This window comes from Apodemus sylvaticus, chromosome 12, assembly GCF_947179515.1.
Source record: "Apodemus sylvaticus chromosome 12, mApoSyl1.1, whole genome shotgun sequence".
Lineage (NCBI taxonomy): Eukaryota > Metazoa > Chordata > Mammalia > Rodentia > Muridae > Apodemus > Apodemus sylvaticus.
In genome coordinates this window covers 68,426,313-68,444,076 of record NC_067483.1, presented here as the reverse complement: position 1 = coordinate 68,444,076, position 17,764 = coordinate 68,426,313, and the positions used below count along the sequence as shown (strand labels likewise).

Genomic DNA, 17,764 nt, shown 5'->3' with positions numbered 1-17,764 from the left:
AGATACAGGACCCTCAGAGACAAGTCTCACCAACAGAAAAAAATAACCTAAGTCACACCAGATTGTAGATGTTTATTTGACTAAATTGGATCTCTTTATATTAACAATTCAGCATCTTTTATAACATAACACAGCCACAGTGATATGCTGGGTACACAAGCCCATGAACATGGCTCACCCACTACCATTACTGTGTTCTATATCAACTTGGGCAACTCCAAAGGCACCCTGAGAAAACAAGTCCTCCATTTCTTCCACTGAGCCACTTGGCATAGCAGTTCAGCAGATGATCAAAAGGGTTTATAAAGAATCATTTAGTCCATACAAGAATTCATTCAATTTGAAAAATTGCCAGTTCCGTCATATATGCCAACACACCAATAAGGTATTTATGACACAGAATCTGTAAAAGAAAAAAATGTGAATTTAAAATTAAGACAGTATTATAATGACAAGCAATTTGGTATTTGTGGGTTTTGCCATGATTTTTGTTGATTTTACTTCATTTATTTTTAATTATGTAGTTGTGTGTAAGTAGGTATATGCACATGAATATAGGTGCCCAAAGAGGCCAGAGACATCTCATCACTTTGAAGCTAGAATTACAAAGAGTCGTGAACTGCCTGATACGGGTGCTGGAAACCCAAATTAGATCCCCTGCAAGAACATTACAATTCTCAACTAGCTGAGCCTGTTTAAACCAAATTTTAAAAGGCCAGAAGAGGGTGTTGATCCCAGGTGATTGTGACCTGCCCAGTAAGGGTACTAGGAACTAGACTCTCAGGTTCTCTGCAAAAGGAGTTAAGTGCTATTAATCACTAAGCCATCCTCTCTCTAGTTCTTTTTTTTTTTTGAGACAAGATTTCAAGTAGCCCATGCTGGCTTTGAACTCCCTATGTTGCCAGGGATGACTGTGGACTATTGATCCTCCTTCCTCTACCTCCCAAGTGCCTTTTCTTTTTAATGCTTAGTGCTTCCTATCAAAATTATGCTCCAGCCTATTATTTCATTTTGACCTCCAGTTTGAAAATATGTTTTACACAGTACTCATGGAACCTAAGACATAAAAAATTCAAATACTGACTCCTTTTCTTTTTATAAAAAATTACTTTGTGTCTTTATGCATGTATATGGATGCCACAGCACATGTATGGAAGTCAGAGGCTAACTTTCAGGAAGAAGGAAGTTCTCTTCTTCCACCATGTGGGATCCAGGTCATCCTGTGGACAGCAAGTGCCCTTGTTCACTGAGGTATCTTGCCAGTACCTTACATCCTTTTCTTTGAGCTATCTTGAATGTATCACTTAAATTTATTCTGGCCTTAATTTTCTTCTTTTAAAATAAAATATAGATAAAAATATAGTGTTGTTCTAAGAATTAGAATTAATATCTACTAGGCACAGAAAGACAAATATGGTATATACTCATTCATTTGTGAAAGCTAAAAACATCAATCTTGATGAGTAATGGTGCACACCTATAATCCTACTACTTTGGGAGGGAGGAAAGAGGGTTGAGAATTCAACATCATCTTCAGCTACATAATGAGTAAAAGGCTCATAATGAGTAAAAGGCTACATGAGACCCTTCCTCAAAACAAAACAAATACCATAGAAGAAAATAAAGGTCACCAACAGCTAAGAGATAGAAAGAGGTTACATAATGGATAATAAAATAAGACCAGATAGGAGAAATTAATTCTAATGCTCCCCCGCCCCCCACCCCCCAAGAGTGGGTTTCTCTCTATAGCCCTGGCTGTCCTGGAACTCACTCTGTAGACCAGGCTGGCTTCAAACTCAGAAATCCGCCTGCTTCTGCCTCCCAGAGTGCTGAGATTACAGGCGTGTGCCACCACTGCCCTGCTAATTCTAATGCTTTTATAGCACAATTGCATGACTAGAGTCTACAATTTATTATCTGAATCTAAAGGATTCAGGAGAAACTGAAGACTCCAATACAAAAAAAAGAGATGGAAATGCTAATTACTGTAATTTGGCCTTTCTTGAGTCATATTATGCCCTTAAATAGGCATATTATGTCCTACAAATAGGACAGAAGTATAGCTCAGTGGCTGAATACTTGCCTAGTATGTACGGGGCACTGTGTTGAATTCCCACCACACGCAAAGAAAAGGACAAATACACAAAAAATTTTAGAAACAGAAAAAGTAGAATTAATCTCTTTTAAGAGACTTAACAATGGCAAAATAATAAACATTCACTGTGTGTGTGTGTGTGTGTGTGTGTGTGTGTGTGTGTGTGTGTATTTAAATATACTGTAAGGGGACTAGAGAGATGGCTTAGTGGCTAAGAACAGTGACTGCTCTTTCAATTCCCAGTACCCAAATGATATCTCATAACCAAACTCTGGTTTCATTGGATCCAAAGGTTCCCTCTATGGCCTCCATGGACACCAGACATAGAACAGATATGATGCATGGACATACATGCAGGCAAAACGCCCATATACATAAGTAAAATTAAAATAATATGCCTTAGGAGCCAACTATTTGTTTCTTTATAGAACATAAAAACCATGTCTCTGTGTCTTCCTTTCTAATGGCAACAGAAAAGTACTTGTGGGCAAAACTGACATCTTATTCTACTGCTTGCTCTAATCTTATCCCCCCCCACACACACAAAAATGCTGTTATTTTAATAATTATTTCAGAATTTGGCAATTTTGAAAATTTAAGTTGCTAGGAGGTAATTCATATTACTCAGCTCTACAGTGCACAATACAGAGTGGCCTTCCACTTTAAGACCAGCTCTAGGTGGCTAAAGACATTGGTGGGTCATTTACAAAGCATAAAATAAGTCCTCTTGTCTTGAACTACTTACTATGCATCCAAATATATTTCTCCATGTAAAAATATAATTACCACACATTTGGAAAACATGACAAGAAAAAAATAACTTGATCTGTTTAAACTAACCTTTATTTTCCCATCAGTGTGTGCTGAAGCTACAGATGTTGAGACACGAACCAATCTTGTGGCTGATAAATGAATTTTGAAATGCCTATGGAAATGTGAATAAAGGCAGTTCATAAATAAGTCAACTTCCTCCTGAGTAACCTCCCCAGGTGTTTTGTGGACACTGTCCCATAAAGCTTTTGCATCCTCTGGATGTATTGCAAAAGAAATATCTAAGCTCTGTGGGCTACAGGGCACAGACCAATAAAATTCAGTAGTAGCCGTGTAATGGTCCATTTTGCATGCAGTCCACATAGCAGCCATCCAGGAAAGATTAAATGCACTGATTGCTAAAGGACTGAAGCAACAGTCAAAGGTTTTCTGAAACCAGCCTCCGATTAAGGATGTATTGGACTCTGCTCCATTTGCAAGGAATAAGGGTAGACAGGTGAAGTCTTCTGAGACTGTCTCCTGAAGACTCTCTCCAAATACACAACAAAACCAACCAGTCCACAACACTTTATCTTCTCTGCGTTTACGTGATGACTGAGATTTTGAGAGAATCTACAAGGAAAAATAAGAACATGACCATTAAATCTGAAAGACCTTTACTTCTAAATTTTATCTTCTCAAAATTAATGAATATATTAAAAGGCCAACATGGTAGCATGTGTTCAAAATCCCAGGCTGAATCAGGAAGGCAAGGAGTTCAAGGTGAACCTTGGCCACATATCAAGTTTGAAGCTAGCCTAGTCTATGAGATACCACCTCAAATAATAAACAGATGGATAGATGGATGGATAGATGAGAGAGAGACAGAGATAAAGATAGACAGACTCTGCATGTACTGCAATGGTGGTATAACCATTTTCTTATTAGATTTGAGGCCTGCTATACAGGAAGGAATTCATGCCTAGAACTATAAACCTAGGTTCTAGTGGACAAGGTACTGCTGTTTTATTGCTAAGTGGACATAATGTCCCTTTCAAATTGCTTTCTAAAAATATTATGTTGTGTTTATGGATAAATATTGCTGTCAGCTTTGGTCAGGGAAGTTTCTTTTTGCTGTGGGCCACAGTTACCACAGAAACCTACCAGTGCTGAGAGTTACATGGTGGTTAAACAGATCTCTACTACTCCCTCTAATGCTTAGGGAATAGCATTCATGGAAGAGTGGATGGAAAGAAGAGAGTCAGAGGAAGAGCTGGAAGTATTATGGGATGCTGTCTTCTGGCATGACCTGGCAATTGTACTCTCCAACTCTCTGCAGTTAATTGGGTTCATCTCACTTGAAAGAGGGAGAAACTCATGAAGCACCATCCACCCCTGAGGACATACAGGCAGTTAGTGACTACGGAAGGAGACATTTTCTTAAAGTTGCCTTTATGCCTGTAAATAATCCCTCGCCCATACTCCTGTAAACAGCCCTAATTAAACTCACTGGGTCACTAAAAAAACAGCCAGGAAAGCATAAGGAGAACTAGTTGGATGAGGGGGAGATCAAGAGTGAGAAGGGCATTGGGGATAATGATCAAAATACATCATACACATGTATGAAATCCACTATTATGAGTAATTTATATATGCTAATAAAAACATATTTTAAAAAGAACACAAAAGCCCAAAATAAAGTGCTGGCTTACAAGTGTAAGCCATCAACCATATCCAGCTTTTTTTGTTTGTCTGTTTTTAAAGACTGTCCTTTTCTTATACCTCATTCTCCCCTAATATCTGTAATTAAATATGTATTAAAACTCATTATTAATAACTCCAACTTCACTTCATTAAAAATAATGGCACACCCAGTATACAGTATCATGGGGAAGAAAAAAATCTCAACTTTAGAAGGGATGACTGAAGATCTCCAAGATCTTGCCTGCATTTTGCCATGGAAGTAGACCATTTTTTCCCACAGCAACTCTTTCCATCACTTTATAAGATCCAATCTCTCATCTATAGGAAAGCCCTGTGACACCTGCTAATCCATAATAACTTCCATAAACTAATCCATAATCAACTTCGGCATCTCCAGTGTCTTCAAACCATTCCTCCTAGGACATACACTCACAGCTTCGCTCCTCTGAGAACATCCAAAAGTGAACATACACACTTCAGAAAAAGGTTAATGGATGTATACAAGGCTCTAGGTTAGAAAAAAGTCTTGACTAGTTCATCTTTGACCTGGAGTGTACCATTAGTAAAGGTTACTCATATTACAGACCTTTGGTTTTTAGTTAACAGCTTCATATATTTTTTAAAAAACAAAACAAAGCAAAAACCACCCAGGCAGAAAAACCAGCCAGGGCTGAAAAGATGGCGCAGCAGTGAAGAGCACATGTTGTTCTTACAGAGGACATGAGTTCAGTTCCCAGCACCCATATGATGGTTCAGAACCATCCATAATTCCAGTTCCAGATGATCTGATGCCCTCTTCTGACCTCCAAGGACACCAAACACACACGTAGTAAGATATACATATAGGCAAAACACACATAAAATAAAATGTACAAATCTAATTTTAAAAAAAAGATTTAAAAACCTAATACATTCATCTTTGTTATTATATGTAAAATGTAAGTCTCCCTTCACCTAGATCAGGGCAGTAAACTTCTACGAAAATTTAAAGGTCTTTGAATTGGTTCCATTGTGCTCATTCATCTGTTCAAGATGGCTTAAAATCTTAATTATACTCCCATAACCAACCCCTCAAATTTCCCATTGTGAATTACAAAGTAAACACACATTCAAAACACTCATAATAGTTTTTGTTAAAGTACTGAACAGGGTAACATTTAAATCATTGCCCCATATTTCTTAATAAACGTTTAAACAGTTTCTTACATCTTTTACTCAAGAGATTAGGAGGGATTGAAACATCTCCAAGACCAAATATACTCTATGTATCATACTGTAATGACCCAAGAGTCCTATAAGCCTATCAAGAAATGGTATTTTGAAACCTATTCCCTTTTTTCTTTTTCTTTTTTTTTTTTTTTGGTATTTTTGGATTTGTTTTTTTAGAGACAGGGTTTCTCTGTATAGCCCTGGCTGTCCTGGAACTCACTCTGTAGACCAGGCTGGCCTCGAACTCAGCAATCCGCCTGCCTCTGCCTCCCAGAGGAGTGCTGGGATTACAGGCGTGCACCACCACCGTCTGGCTTCCTATTCCTTTTCAAAGTGGCTGCTGAAATTTCATGTTCCCACCAACAATGCACAAAGATTCCAAATTCTCCAAACCTTCAGCCACATTTATTGTTATTATTTTGTTTTGTTTTGTTTTGTTTTTAAAGACAAGGTCTCTCTGCTCAGCCATGGCTGTCCTAGAAGTCACTACGTGGTCCATGCTGGCCTCAAACTCACAGAGATTCATCAGCTTAAATGTCACTGACTCTCAAGTGCTGGGACTAAAAGCATACACCACCATGCCCAGCTGTATTATTTTAACTTAAAATCTGTGGTAGTAGTCATGCTAGTGTTTGATTTGTACTAATAGGAAAAATAACCTTTTCATGTAGTCACTGGCAGTTTGTGAGGATGGCTTTGAGCTATGCTTATGAGCTAGATTCAGCAAAACAAAGGGAGATGTGAAAACCCTCTGAGCCTTGGGTGATCGTCTTCTTGGCCTGGACCATCTTTACTGCACTTCAACATTTTAAAAAAATCTCTTGGCAGGCTCTCAGGTAGCTGGGATCAGAATCATTTGTAACTTGTCTAATAATGTGAAAACTCCTTGAGTCAGATGGCATTACCACCTAGAGGTAACACTGAAACAGCCATGCCCACCTTACCCTTTAGAGCCCTACCTTGCACAAAGTGGACTTTTTCTTAACAAGCCAAACTGTGCTGGGTGTGGTGGTGTACTGTAATCCTAGCATCCAGGAGGCGAAGGCAGAGGGACCACGGCTAACTCAGCATGGCTTAAAATTGCTGTGAGTCCAAGATCATCCCAAGGCTCCAGGAGACCCCATCTCAAAAGCCAAAACCAAACAAAGAACAGGTGGGAGAGGCCAGATTTTAAATATTTTACTTTTGCAGAATATATGTGGTCTCTGTGACAACTAACTACTTAACTCCCATTACAGCCCAAGGGTGGCCAAAGACAATACTGAAGCAAATGATAGCCTGTGTTCCAAGAAAAATTTTATTTTGAAAACAAGGAAAATCTTGAAGCAGGATTACCCCCAAGTCTGAGTATCAGGCGGGCGAGGGAGGAGAGAGAGTACCAACTTACACTTAGTTTGCTGACCTCTAAGTTATACAAATGAATCCAGACTTTTTCTACAGCTTGAGAATTTAATTTCCCTTTTCAAAGATTAAGATTAGCTAATGTGAACTGGGCACAGTCATACAAACTTTTAATCCCAGCAATTGGAAGGCAGAGAAGTCAGATCTCTGTGAGTTCTAGGCCATCCAGGGCTACACAGTAAGACCCTGTATCAAGAAAAGAAAAAAAAGAGGGGAAAAAAGATTAGTTAATATGGCAGGATGTGGCAGCACACTTGTATTTACGCTCAAGAAGCAGAGGTAGGATGGTCTCAGTGAGTTCAAGGCCCCTCTAGCCAGCAGAGCAAGTTCCAGGTCAGCTAGTCAGAGCTACACAGTGAGACCCCATCTCAAAACAAACAAACAAACAAACAAACAAACAAAAGTTAATCTCTTAACCATTGAAAGACAGGCTTGGCCCGGCATGGGAGGCAGAGGCAGGCAGATTCCTGAGTTTGAGGCCAGCCTGGTCTACAGAGTGAGTTCCAGGACAGCCAGGGCTACACAGAGAAACCCTGTCTCAAAAAACAACAACAACAACAACAACAACAACAAAAAAAAAGACAGACTTGCTACCTTTATACACTACTATATACAACTACTAAAAATTAAAAAAAAAAAAAAAAAAAAACTGCATTCCTGAGAGGAATGTGGCATCATGAAACACGCGGAATAATATAATGCATAAGATTTTACTAAAATTCGGCTTCTAGGAACTAAAACCTCAAAAATATCCACTGAATTCTCATGTATTGGTTAGTTTTCAGTTACCTTAACACAGCTACAGTAATCCAGGAAGAGGGACCATCAATTGAGGAATTTCTATGCCTGACTGGCCTCATAGACAGGTCTGTGGGACATTTTCTTGATCACTGATTGAGAGCCCAGCATGCTGTGGGCAGTGCCACCCTGGGCAGGTAAGCCTGGGTGTAAGAAGCAAACTTGCACAATAGAGGGAGAAAGCCTGTATGCTGTGCTCCTTCCGGTGTCCACTAGAGTTCCTGCCTTGCCTTCTCTCATGGACTATGACTTGAAAGTATAAGCCAAATTATAACTCTGTCCTCCCCAAGTTGCTTTTGGTCACTGTTTTATCACAATAGGAAATAAGCTATAACTACAAGAATATAGAATTCCTGATTATGAGTATCATCTACAACACTGACTAGCCAAAATGCCGAAATGCAAAGTATGGACAGTGAGATCCCAATGTAAAGACTACACTGGTTCTGATAAACAAATAGATGTATATCAAAAACTTCAATTTTGTGGCTGGAGTGGTGGCTCAGTGGTTAAGAGCACTGACTGCTCTTCCAGAGGTCCTGAGTTCAATCCCAGCACCCACATGGTGGGTCACAATCATCTATAATGGGATCCGATGCTCTCTTCTGAAAAGAGCAACAGTATACTCGCATAAATAAAATAAATAAATACATAAGTAAAATTTTTAAAAAAAAGTATTAAATTCCGATTTTTAAAAAATTATAATTGTATGTATATGAGTGCCAAAGTGGAGTGTAACCTCAGAAAACACCTCTGTGGAATCGGTTCTTTCCTTCCACCTTTGGTTCCAGGCTTAACCAAGTGCCCTGACCTGTTGAGCCACCTTGCCAACACATTCATACTTCTGTGTATTTTCTAAAATCAACACCATATTATATCCACAAAAAGGTTTCCTATACATGTAGGAAATAAAAATTAAAGTTGACCTTATCTAATTATTATAATATAAAAGCCAGGTGTTGGTGTTGCATGCTTTTAATCACAGTACTTGGGAGGCAGAGGCAAGCAGATCTCTGTGAGTTTGAGGCTAGTCTGGTCTACAGAATAAGTTCCAGAATAGCCAAAACTACACAGAGACATCCTGTCTTGACAAAAAACAAACAAGTAGTAAAAAACAAAACAAAGCAAAACTCCACTTGCTTTAGTCAGCAAGATGGCTTAGCAAATTAAAGCATGTGGTGCCCTGCCTAACAACGTAACTTTGATCCTCAGGATCCTACACTAGAGAGAGCCAATTCCAGTAGGTTCTCCAAAATCCACAAGGGCACTGTGGCACACACACACACACACACACACACACACACACACACTTAAATAAACAAGTACATATATGTAATCAAAAATGTTTTTAAGTTAAAAAAAAATGAAGAAGCAAATAAGAAAATACTATAATTTCCATTCCACACAAACAAAACAGATTTTTTTTCCGTCTAGGAAGCAAAGGGATATATCCTACTATACCTGGACAAGAAATGCTTCAGGGTCTCTTTGTGTCCCTTTCACTCCAAGTAGAGTGGAGAAAATCACTTTGATGTTGAAGTCTTTTCCCACTTCCACAGCAAGTCCCTTTTGCTTTTCAGCAGCAATAAATGCACTTAGAAGTCTAGAATAGTCTTTGAGATTAGAATAGGAGAATTTATACAGGGGAGTTAAACTATATACAGTCCACTGTTTGTGGAGGAGAAATGCAACCTTCTGAGGATCGATATCTTCCTAAAACAAACAAAAAATCAAGACAAAGGTTTTAAAAGTAAAAAGCATAGATAAGAATTTAATCACAACAATTTACATACTTAATATAAATCTACTACTTGGTACATGATCTTATGTTCCTAAAACTAATCTCAAATGGAGTTTACAGGCCATTAGAAGGTCCTCTGCCTTTGCCCTCCCTTCCCACGTAGGAACCTTTTCCCCTGGATGTTCACATAAGACAGCTGTTTTATTCAGATCTGTCCTTAGTTCTTCTAAAGAAAATGTTTTCCAAGCCTGTCACTATCTCCTAACCCTTATTTTCTTCACAGCACTTACTATGATCTGAATATATGTGTCTTACTTTTCTTGTCTCCCTTTCCAGTCAGGGTAGAAGCTTGCTGGGGACAGGGTTTTTATCTATTTCACTTCCTCTAGCTGTTAGAACATAAAGCAATGGCATTTCACGGGATTTCAGTAAACATTTCAGAGAAGAACATTTGTATTTTACTTTACATATTCTTGCTAATCGTGGTGCTGGCAGCTAACCGTGGAAATGGCCAGCGGGTGCAGGCACAGCCCTGGACATGCAGCACACACAAGTCTTTCTGAAGGGTCTGGCTTGATTAGCCTTAATTACGTCTTAAAAAGTCTTTTAACAACAAGTCCATTTTGTGCAACAAAGCTGTGATACTTGGAATGTGCTTGGCCCAGGGAGCAGCACTGTTTGGAGGTGTGGCCTTGTTAGAGGAAGTGTGTCACTGTGGGGGTGGGCTTTAAGATGCTCCTCCTCACCCTGTGAGAACGAGTCTTCTAGCAATCTTTAGATGAAGAAGGAGATCTCCCAGCTCCTCCACCAGGCCTGCCTGGATGCTGCCATGTTCCTACGTTGATGATAATGGACTGAACCTCTGAACTCATAAGCTAAGCCCAATTAAATGTTATCCTTATAAGAGTTGCCTTGGTAATTGTATTGGCTGGTTTTGTGTGTCAACTTGACACAGGCTGGAGTTATCACAGAGAAAGGAGCTTCAGTTGGGGAAGTGCCTCCATGAGATCCAGCTGTGGAGCATTTTCTCAATTAGTGATCAAGGGGGAGGCCCCTTGTGAGTGGTACCATCTCTGGGCTGGTATTCTTGGGTTCTATAAGAGAGCAGGCTGAGCAACTCAGTAAGCAACATCCCTCCATGGCCTCTGCATCAGCTCTTGCTTCCCGATCTGCTTGAATTCCAGTTCTGACTTCCTCTGGTGATAAACAGCAATTTGGAACTGTAAGCTGAATAAACCCTTTCCTCCCCAACTTGTTTCTTGATCATGATGTTTGTGCAGGAATAGAAACCCTGACTAAGACAGTAATGGTGTCTGTCCACAGCAGCAAAATCCTAAGACAAAAGCGTAATTCAGTATACTAAATAAAAGGACTTGGAAATGTTTGTTTATGCTCTGTTAGAGTCACAAGTGTCATCAACAACAGAACACTTGGGTAGTGACATAAAGCAGTGTACACTACTAACTCCGTGTGGAAGTTCCTTACAACACTAAAAATATGACCCAATGAGGCCATTCTTCTCCATAGGACTCTGAAATATACCATGAAGATACATGCTCAACTCATGCCAACTTTTAATCCTAGCACTCAGGGGCATAGGCTGGTATGTTTCTGTGAATTCAAGGCCAGTGTGGTCTTCATAGTGTGTTCCAAGACAGCCCATGCTCTATACAGAGACCCTGTCTCCAAAAAAAAAGAAAGGAAGGAAGGAAGGAAGGAAGGAAGGAAGGAAGGAAGGAAGGAAGGAAGGAAGGAAGGAAGGAAGGAAGGAAGGAAGAGAAAGAAAGAAAGAAAGAAAGAAAGAAAGAAAGAAAGAAAGAAAGAAAGAAAGAAAGAAAGAAAGAAAGAAAGAAAGAAAGAAAGAAAGAAAGGAAGGAAGGAAGGAAAAAAGAAAGGACAAAAGAAAATATGACAGGCATACACAATAGGATTTTTTTTTAACTGTAAAGAAAAATGAAACCATGACATTTGCAAGAAAATGGATAGACTCTCAGATGTTAGGTAAAGTAAGCCAGACTCAGAAAGACAAGTACCTATGTTTTCTCTCATACTCAGAATTTAGATGTGTGTATATGTGTGTATGGCCATGAAAGCAGAAAAGGGGCCATGAGCAGAAGGAAGAGCCCGTAAAGGCAGGGATAGTAAGAGGAAAGCAGAAAGGAAAACCATTTGGGAGGAGGAACAGGATCAGGTGGGAGAAGAAAACAAGTGCACCATATATATGATCATGCCACAGGGAAACCAGACAAACGTGAGTATCTGACTGTATCCCCAGCTCCCGTGAGGCAGGAAGAGAGATTGCCCACAGGTACAAGGGCAAGCTGGCCCAGTCTACACAGTGGGTTCTAGGCTAACAGGCTTGTAGAGCAATATTCTGTCTCAAAGAAAAACAAAAGTAAACAAATAGAAAAAAAGCTTTATTTGTATTGACTCCATAACAGTATTAAAATGAATTAGCTGAACTATTCCTCATTTATTCATTAGCTAAGGGGTTAAAAAACAGTATAAAAGTACTGACTGTCAAAATTCCCCTGGCTTTCTCCTGAGAAACTTCTCAAGTCCACATTTTCTGATAAGGTCTCCCAGCTCCAGCTATCATTTAGAACAAAAGGGGGGGGGGGATAATTGGGGAATGTCTGTCATAGCTACATCAGTCAGTGAAATAGTTACATACTTATTCTTATTAAACCTATAGAAAAATTATAAAAATTAAGAGCACTAAACTAGACATTTCTATCTTTATATAAAATGTCTCAGAGGACTGGGAGGAATGGCCAAGGACCAGGGTCTGGTTCTCAGCATCCACATGATGGTTCACATCATGTCACTCCAATTCTAGGGACTCCGTGCCCTCATCTGACCTCCTCAGGCACACATGTGGCACACATACATACATGAAGGCAAAACACTACACACATGGAAAGCATATAGGTGCACACATGTCATCTCAGCTCTCAGGAGAAAGAAAGAATGAATAAGGAAATAAAGTCTCCCAGGTTGTAAACGTAGTTCAGCGGTAGGTCTAAGCTTATGTAAGGTATTAACCCCCAGTATGTTTCTGGCCAAGAATATTACTTTAGGTACCAGCTCCTATCCTAAAAGGCTCTAGATTCACACCATAGACAAGAGAAGGCTACACTGAAGATACCAAAGAACACAAGAGAACCTATATAACCTGGTAAGCAAGAATTCAAATTTCAAGAATGGAGAAACTTCGTACAAATATAAAAACGAGGAAATTCCAGTCAAACAAGGGAAAGCCTGAGTCTGTATTCCTCAAATATGCCAACGCCATAAAAGAAAAGTATCGGGCTGGAGAGATGGCTCAGCGGTTAAGAGCACTGACTGTTCTTCGGAAGGTCCTGAGTTCAAATCCCAGTAACCACATGGTGGCTCACAACCATCTGTAACGAGATCTGATGCCCTCTTCTGGTGTGTCTGAAGACAGCTATAGTGTACTTACATATAATAAATAAATAAATCTTAAAAAAAAAAAAAAGTATAGAGGAAATGAAATTAAAGGAAATTAGAAGAAACAAAAAATAATGTGGTTAGAGTTAAATTATTTACTTAGTTTATCTCTCATCTATTAACTGAGAGATTAAGATACTAATGTATTAGTTATATAAGTTGATATATTCTTATTCCTATATTCTCCATCACTGACTAGTTTGAAGGTGTTGCAGGATATCTGATCACACTGTGAACCCCAAGATTGTGTTGTTTACTGGAAAAAACTGTTTCTAGTTATGGAGTAGCTCAGCCCTAGCACATACCTTTAATTCAAGAGCTTTCTGATTATTGTAAATAGGATTAAAATAGAGTTAACCATAGGTCAAGAGGCAGAACAAACATCCAGTTGACAGGAAGTGAACATCAGAAAGAACCAGAGAGTAAAAGGAAATCAGAAGACAGATAGACACAGAGGAAATAGAACGGAGAGACAATTAGTCTGAGGGGTTTTTGAGACAGCATAGAGAAGGAGAACTTGCTTTTGGGACATTGGCTATGGAGGAAGGTCAGCTGGGTGCTTCCTTTGCCTCTGTGAACTAGCAGGCTTTCACCCCAGCATCTGGCTCCCCAGTCTTCATTGATTAAAATCAAATGATTAACACAAAGGGACACAAACCATACCTGCAACTGTGAGCACTGAGGAATTTTCCTTCGAGATGGACTGGGAAAAAACGAACTCTGCCTCCTGATCACTTCCAGTCGTTTCTGCAGAGGGGTGGCACCTACAAAGTAGTCCTTAAGATTTGAGGTCCTTTGTCTAGAAGTTGGTCCTCGAGAATCATAAGAATCCATGGTCTGCATTAAAAAAAAAAAAAGTAACTAGAACTCTACTCACTAAAAGTTAATTCATGCACATTCTCACTCTCTTCCCTTCCTACTCCCCACCTTTTCTACAACATTCTCTTGTTTCTTGTCTTAGCCACTGCTCTATTATTGTGAAGAGAAATATCAAAACAAGAAACCTTTCAGTATAAACTCTAGAAGAAGTCAAATAATGTGACATACAAGTTACAAAAGAGACTTTCTAGACCATCAAGAAGGATGGGCACAGCAGGGGCTTCACAATAACCCTAAAGAGCTGTCTCTAATCTGCCTTACCAACTTCAAAAACTGAGCAAAGACATGTGATGACCTTATGTGAGTGCATGGAAAGACAGAACATTTATGACAACTGGCATGGCGGGTGGATGGCTCTCTTCCAGGGTCCCTGGAGGTTGGAAGACTCTATGTCAAGGAGCAAAGGCAGTTAAAACACAGTGAGGCCCGGCGGTGGTGGCACACTCCTGTAATCGCAGCACTCTGGAGGCAGAGGCAGGCGGATTTCTGAGTTTGAGGCCAGCCTGGTCTACAGAGTAAGTTCCAGGACAGCCAGGGCTACACAGAGAAACCCTGTCTTGAAAAAAACAAATCCCCCCCAAAAAAACCAAAAACAAAAAACAAAACAAAACAAACCACAGTTAGCCCCCCTGTGGGGATGTGGAGACAAACCTGGTGGAGGAAGAAGTGGGAAGGAGGGTGAGGTACCACAAGCTTCTGCAGCTCCTAGAAGAGCCCTGATCTCCAGTACACAGTGTATGATCTGACACAGCTCCCTGCTCACAGGTGAGACAACACAGAAGGCAGAGGCTACTTCCCTTGTCTTCACAGAAATCTCCACGTGGGTGGGGGGATGAGAAGGATTAGCCCCTCCCCTACAGACTTACGGACAGCTTCATGGTCAGGGTAGTCGGATTAGGCTAAACGACACAGGGTGTACCCCACCCCACAAGATTGCCCTTGAATACATAAACATAACCCTAATTAGCTAAAAAATGATGCATAAACGTATGTAATAAACAATAAAGTTAGGTCTGCACTCCCATGCTGGTCTCTAGGGTCTGACTCCAGAGCATCTCTGTGGGCTCCATCTCCACTTTGCTCCACCTCTGCTCCCACGCTCCCTTTTCCTGAAGGAGGCTGCAAAGCAACAGCAGCAGACTGACCAGTCACAGACTGACCCCAGATCACCAGTGCAAAAGAAAACCAAGCTCCCAGGCTGGAGCACTGCTCACCCCTGCTGGCTTTGCCAGTTACTAAGCCCAATAGCCAGAAAGATATGAGATTTCTAGTCTGAAAACTGGAGGGCATCTTTATAGACACAACCCCAGACCAGCAATATCCTGTAACCAGAGACTAACCTGCAGAGGAAATAAATGCCTTGACTGCTGCCTGAGGAAGGGATTTCCTTTCCTACCAACCCTCCTTCAGCCAGAAGACTGACAAAACTGAGCCAGCTGAATGGGGTAGAAAGTAAAGGGAGTGCAACTGTCAGTGGGTTTGTCAACGGAGGAACTGGCAATAGAGTGTGGTTCCTGTGCCGATGATCTGGAAAGGATCTCTCTCTCTCTCTCTCTCTCTCTCTCACTCACACACACACACACACACACACACACACACACACACACACACACCTCAGGGGGCACGGCCATCCTCCGCAGGAGTGGCATGCCACAGGAAGGTGGTGACAACATTCTCTATGGAGGGTAAATCACCTGGAAGAGCCAGTTGTCTATATTAGGGAGCAGTAATCTCCTGCCATTAATTCCTCCTCAGTAAGCTAGGCAGGGGTGGCACCTGGTCTACAGAGTGAGTTCCAGGACAGTCAGGGCTACACAGAGAAACCCTGTCTAATAAATAAATAAATGAATAAATAAATAAATTCCTCCTCAGTGGACTTTGGCACCTTCTTAGCTTCATCAAAACTCCAGGACTGGTGAGATGGCTCAGCCAATAAAGGAACTTGCACCCAAGTTAGACAACCTGAGTGCAAATCCTGGAATCTGTACAGTAGGAAAGACCTGACCCCTGCAACTTGTCCTCTGACCACTATACCCACGCCACAGTACATGGACACGCAGAGACAGAAGTACTACAACATAAAACAAAGCTCTCCTACTCTGACTCTTGCTTCCCACTTGCTCCTCTCTTGCCCTCTTGGGTTCTTCCCCTCCCCGTCTCTCCACCTGGTCATGGCCAGCCTCTACTTCTCTACTCTCCCCTTTTCTCAGCCTTTCTCTGCCTCTACTACCCTCTTAGCCCCCTTCCCATGCCCTGAATAAATTCTATTCTATACTAAAATAAAATAAAATAAAAAGCACCACAGACAGGGATGCAACACTTAAATAAGCATTTTTCCTTTTCCCACAGGCATAAAGTATTTCCATGATGTGAGCCTTGGCCACACCCCTGGTGAGCCTCCCACTAATGTGCACTTCAGTGGCTTTAGATTAATGGCCCTGCCGTCCTTTCTCCTTGTTTTTGGGTGGTTTGGATTAAGAGTACCACCTCTTGTCCTGCCTGCTTCCAGGATTTACAGAGGGACCTTCAGTGAGGGTCAGGATGAACCACGAACTGGGCTGCTGCTACCAGGAAAAGCTGCAGCTCCTTCGGTTCTTATGCCTGGGGAGGTCCCAGGCCAACTTCTGGAGGGCTTCTTTACCTTTAGAGATAGCCTTGACCTTCTCATCAAAGAAGTCTTGGGTTTGGTAGAAGAACTCCTAGTCTTTTTTTATTTATTATTTTTGACTCTTTACAAGTTCTTCTTGTCCATAGCAGCCACACGGGTCCCATTTATCCCAACCCCTCTGTTAAAAATCTTCCATGAACTGAACTTTACTTCAAAACGCAGCATCTTCCCGCTGCCACCACCTCCTCCCACTGTCCTCTCCACTTGTTTACTATTTAGATAGGAGTCTTTATCCGTTCTGTTTATCCAGTTTTTTTTAAAGCATGCTAATTGGTACAATAATTGCTAAGTATACATTACACTCCAGGCATGTTTGTAAGCAATTTACAAATATTGTTTGGGGGTGTTTTGTTTATATCGAGTGATGGTCTCTCTGTGTAGCCCAGGTTGGTCTAGAACTCACGTCAATTCTCTTGCTTCAACCTCTCTAGTACTGGGGACATATCTGGTACTACTGTTCACTACTCAAACATACCCATTAAGTAAGCTACTATGTTGTCCGGTGACTGGAGGGAAAGATTCTACGTATTTCTCAAGTCTGCACCTCCTTTGAATCTTATGCCTGTGGCAAAGGATCCCTGTCAGCTGCTTTCTAGTATCCACAGAACTACATCTCTCGTCAAATTCTCTTGTACTTAGTTCCTAACACACAACTAAAACTCAGTAGTTTTTCTGGTGGTTAGTCCATGAAGAAAGTCCCTGTGTTAATCACTGCGATACTGTCACAAAAGTCAACCCACTGTCCCCATATCAACGCCCACTTGAACGTTAACTTCCGCCTGTACCCATCTAAGTATACAAAAGCATTGCAAAGACAACAGCCACACAACAGAAATAAATGCGGCACATGGCCAGTCGAGGACCCAAAAGCTCTTACCAAAAGGAAAAAACTATGTCGTAATGACACTGTCGTCCATTCCGGATTCACGAATCATTCTTCAAGTCTGGCTCCAAGACTACGTCGAGACGAAAGGGTTTGGTTTGATTTGGTTTGGTTTTTAAGAAAAAGAAAGCGGCCAAAATAAGCAATCCCCGGTGAGTTCAGAAG

General features: G+C 40.8%; 1 protein-coding gene across 2 annotated transcripts; it reads right to left on the bottom strand.

Moving 5' to 3' along the window:
* Positions 1-52: 52 nt before the first annotated feature.
* Cenpl (centromere protein L) lies at positions 53-17,692 on the bottom strand. 2 transcript variants are annotated; one of them, XM_052201317.1, is made up of 5 exons: positions 17,594-17,692; positions 13,833-14,006; positions 9,419-9,670; positions 2,936-3,478; positions 53-403 (listed from the first exon to the last, which is right to left on the bottom strand). In XM_052201317.1, the coding sequence occupies exons 2-5, from the start codon at positions 14,001-14,003 to the stop codon at positions 332-334; spliced, it is 1,038 nt and encodes a 345-aa protein (XP_052057277.1). In that variant the 5' UTR covers positions 14,004-14,006; positions 17,594-17,692; the 3' UTR covers positions 53-331. The 2 variants fall into 2 exon arrangements, with proteins under 2 accessions (XP_052057277.1, XP_052057278.1); XM_052201318.1 differs by lacking the exon at positions 2,936-3,478.
* Positions 17,693-17,764: the final 72 nt, after the last annotated feature.

Coding starts and splice junctions, on each gene's coding strand:
- Cenpl (XM_052201317.1), bottom strand. CDS start 14,003: ATGGATTCTTATGATTCTCGAGGACCAACTTCTAGACAAAGGACCTCA. Junction 9,671..13,832: donor CTCAGTGCTCACAGTTGCAG/GTATGGTTTGTG, acceptor TGTTTGTTTTAG/GAAGATATCGATCCTCAGAA. Junction 404..2,935: donor ACACTGATGGGAAAATAAAG/GTTAGTTTAAAC, acceptor TTTCTTTTACAG/ATTCTGTGTCATAAATACCT.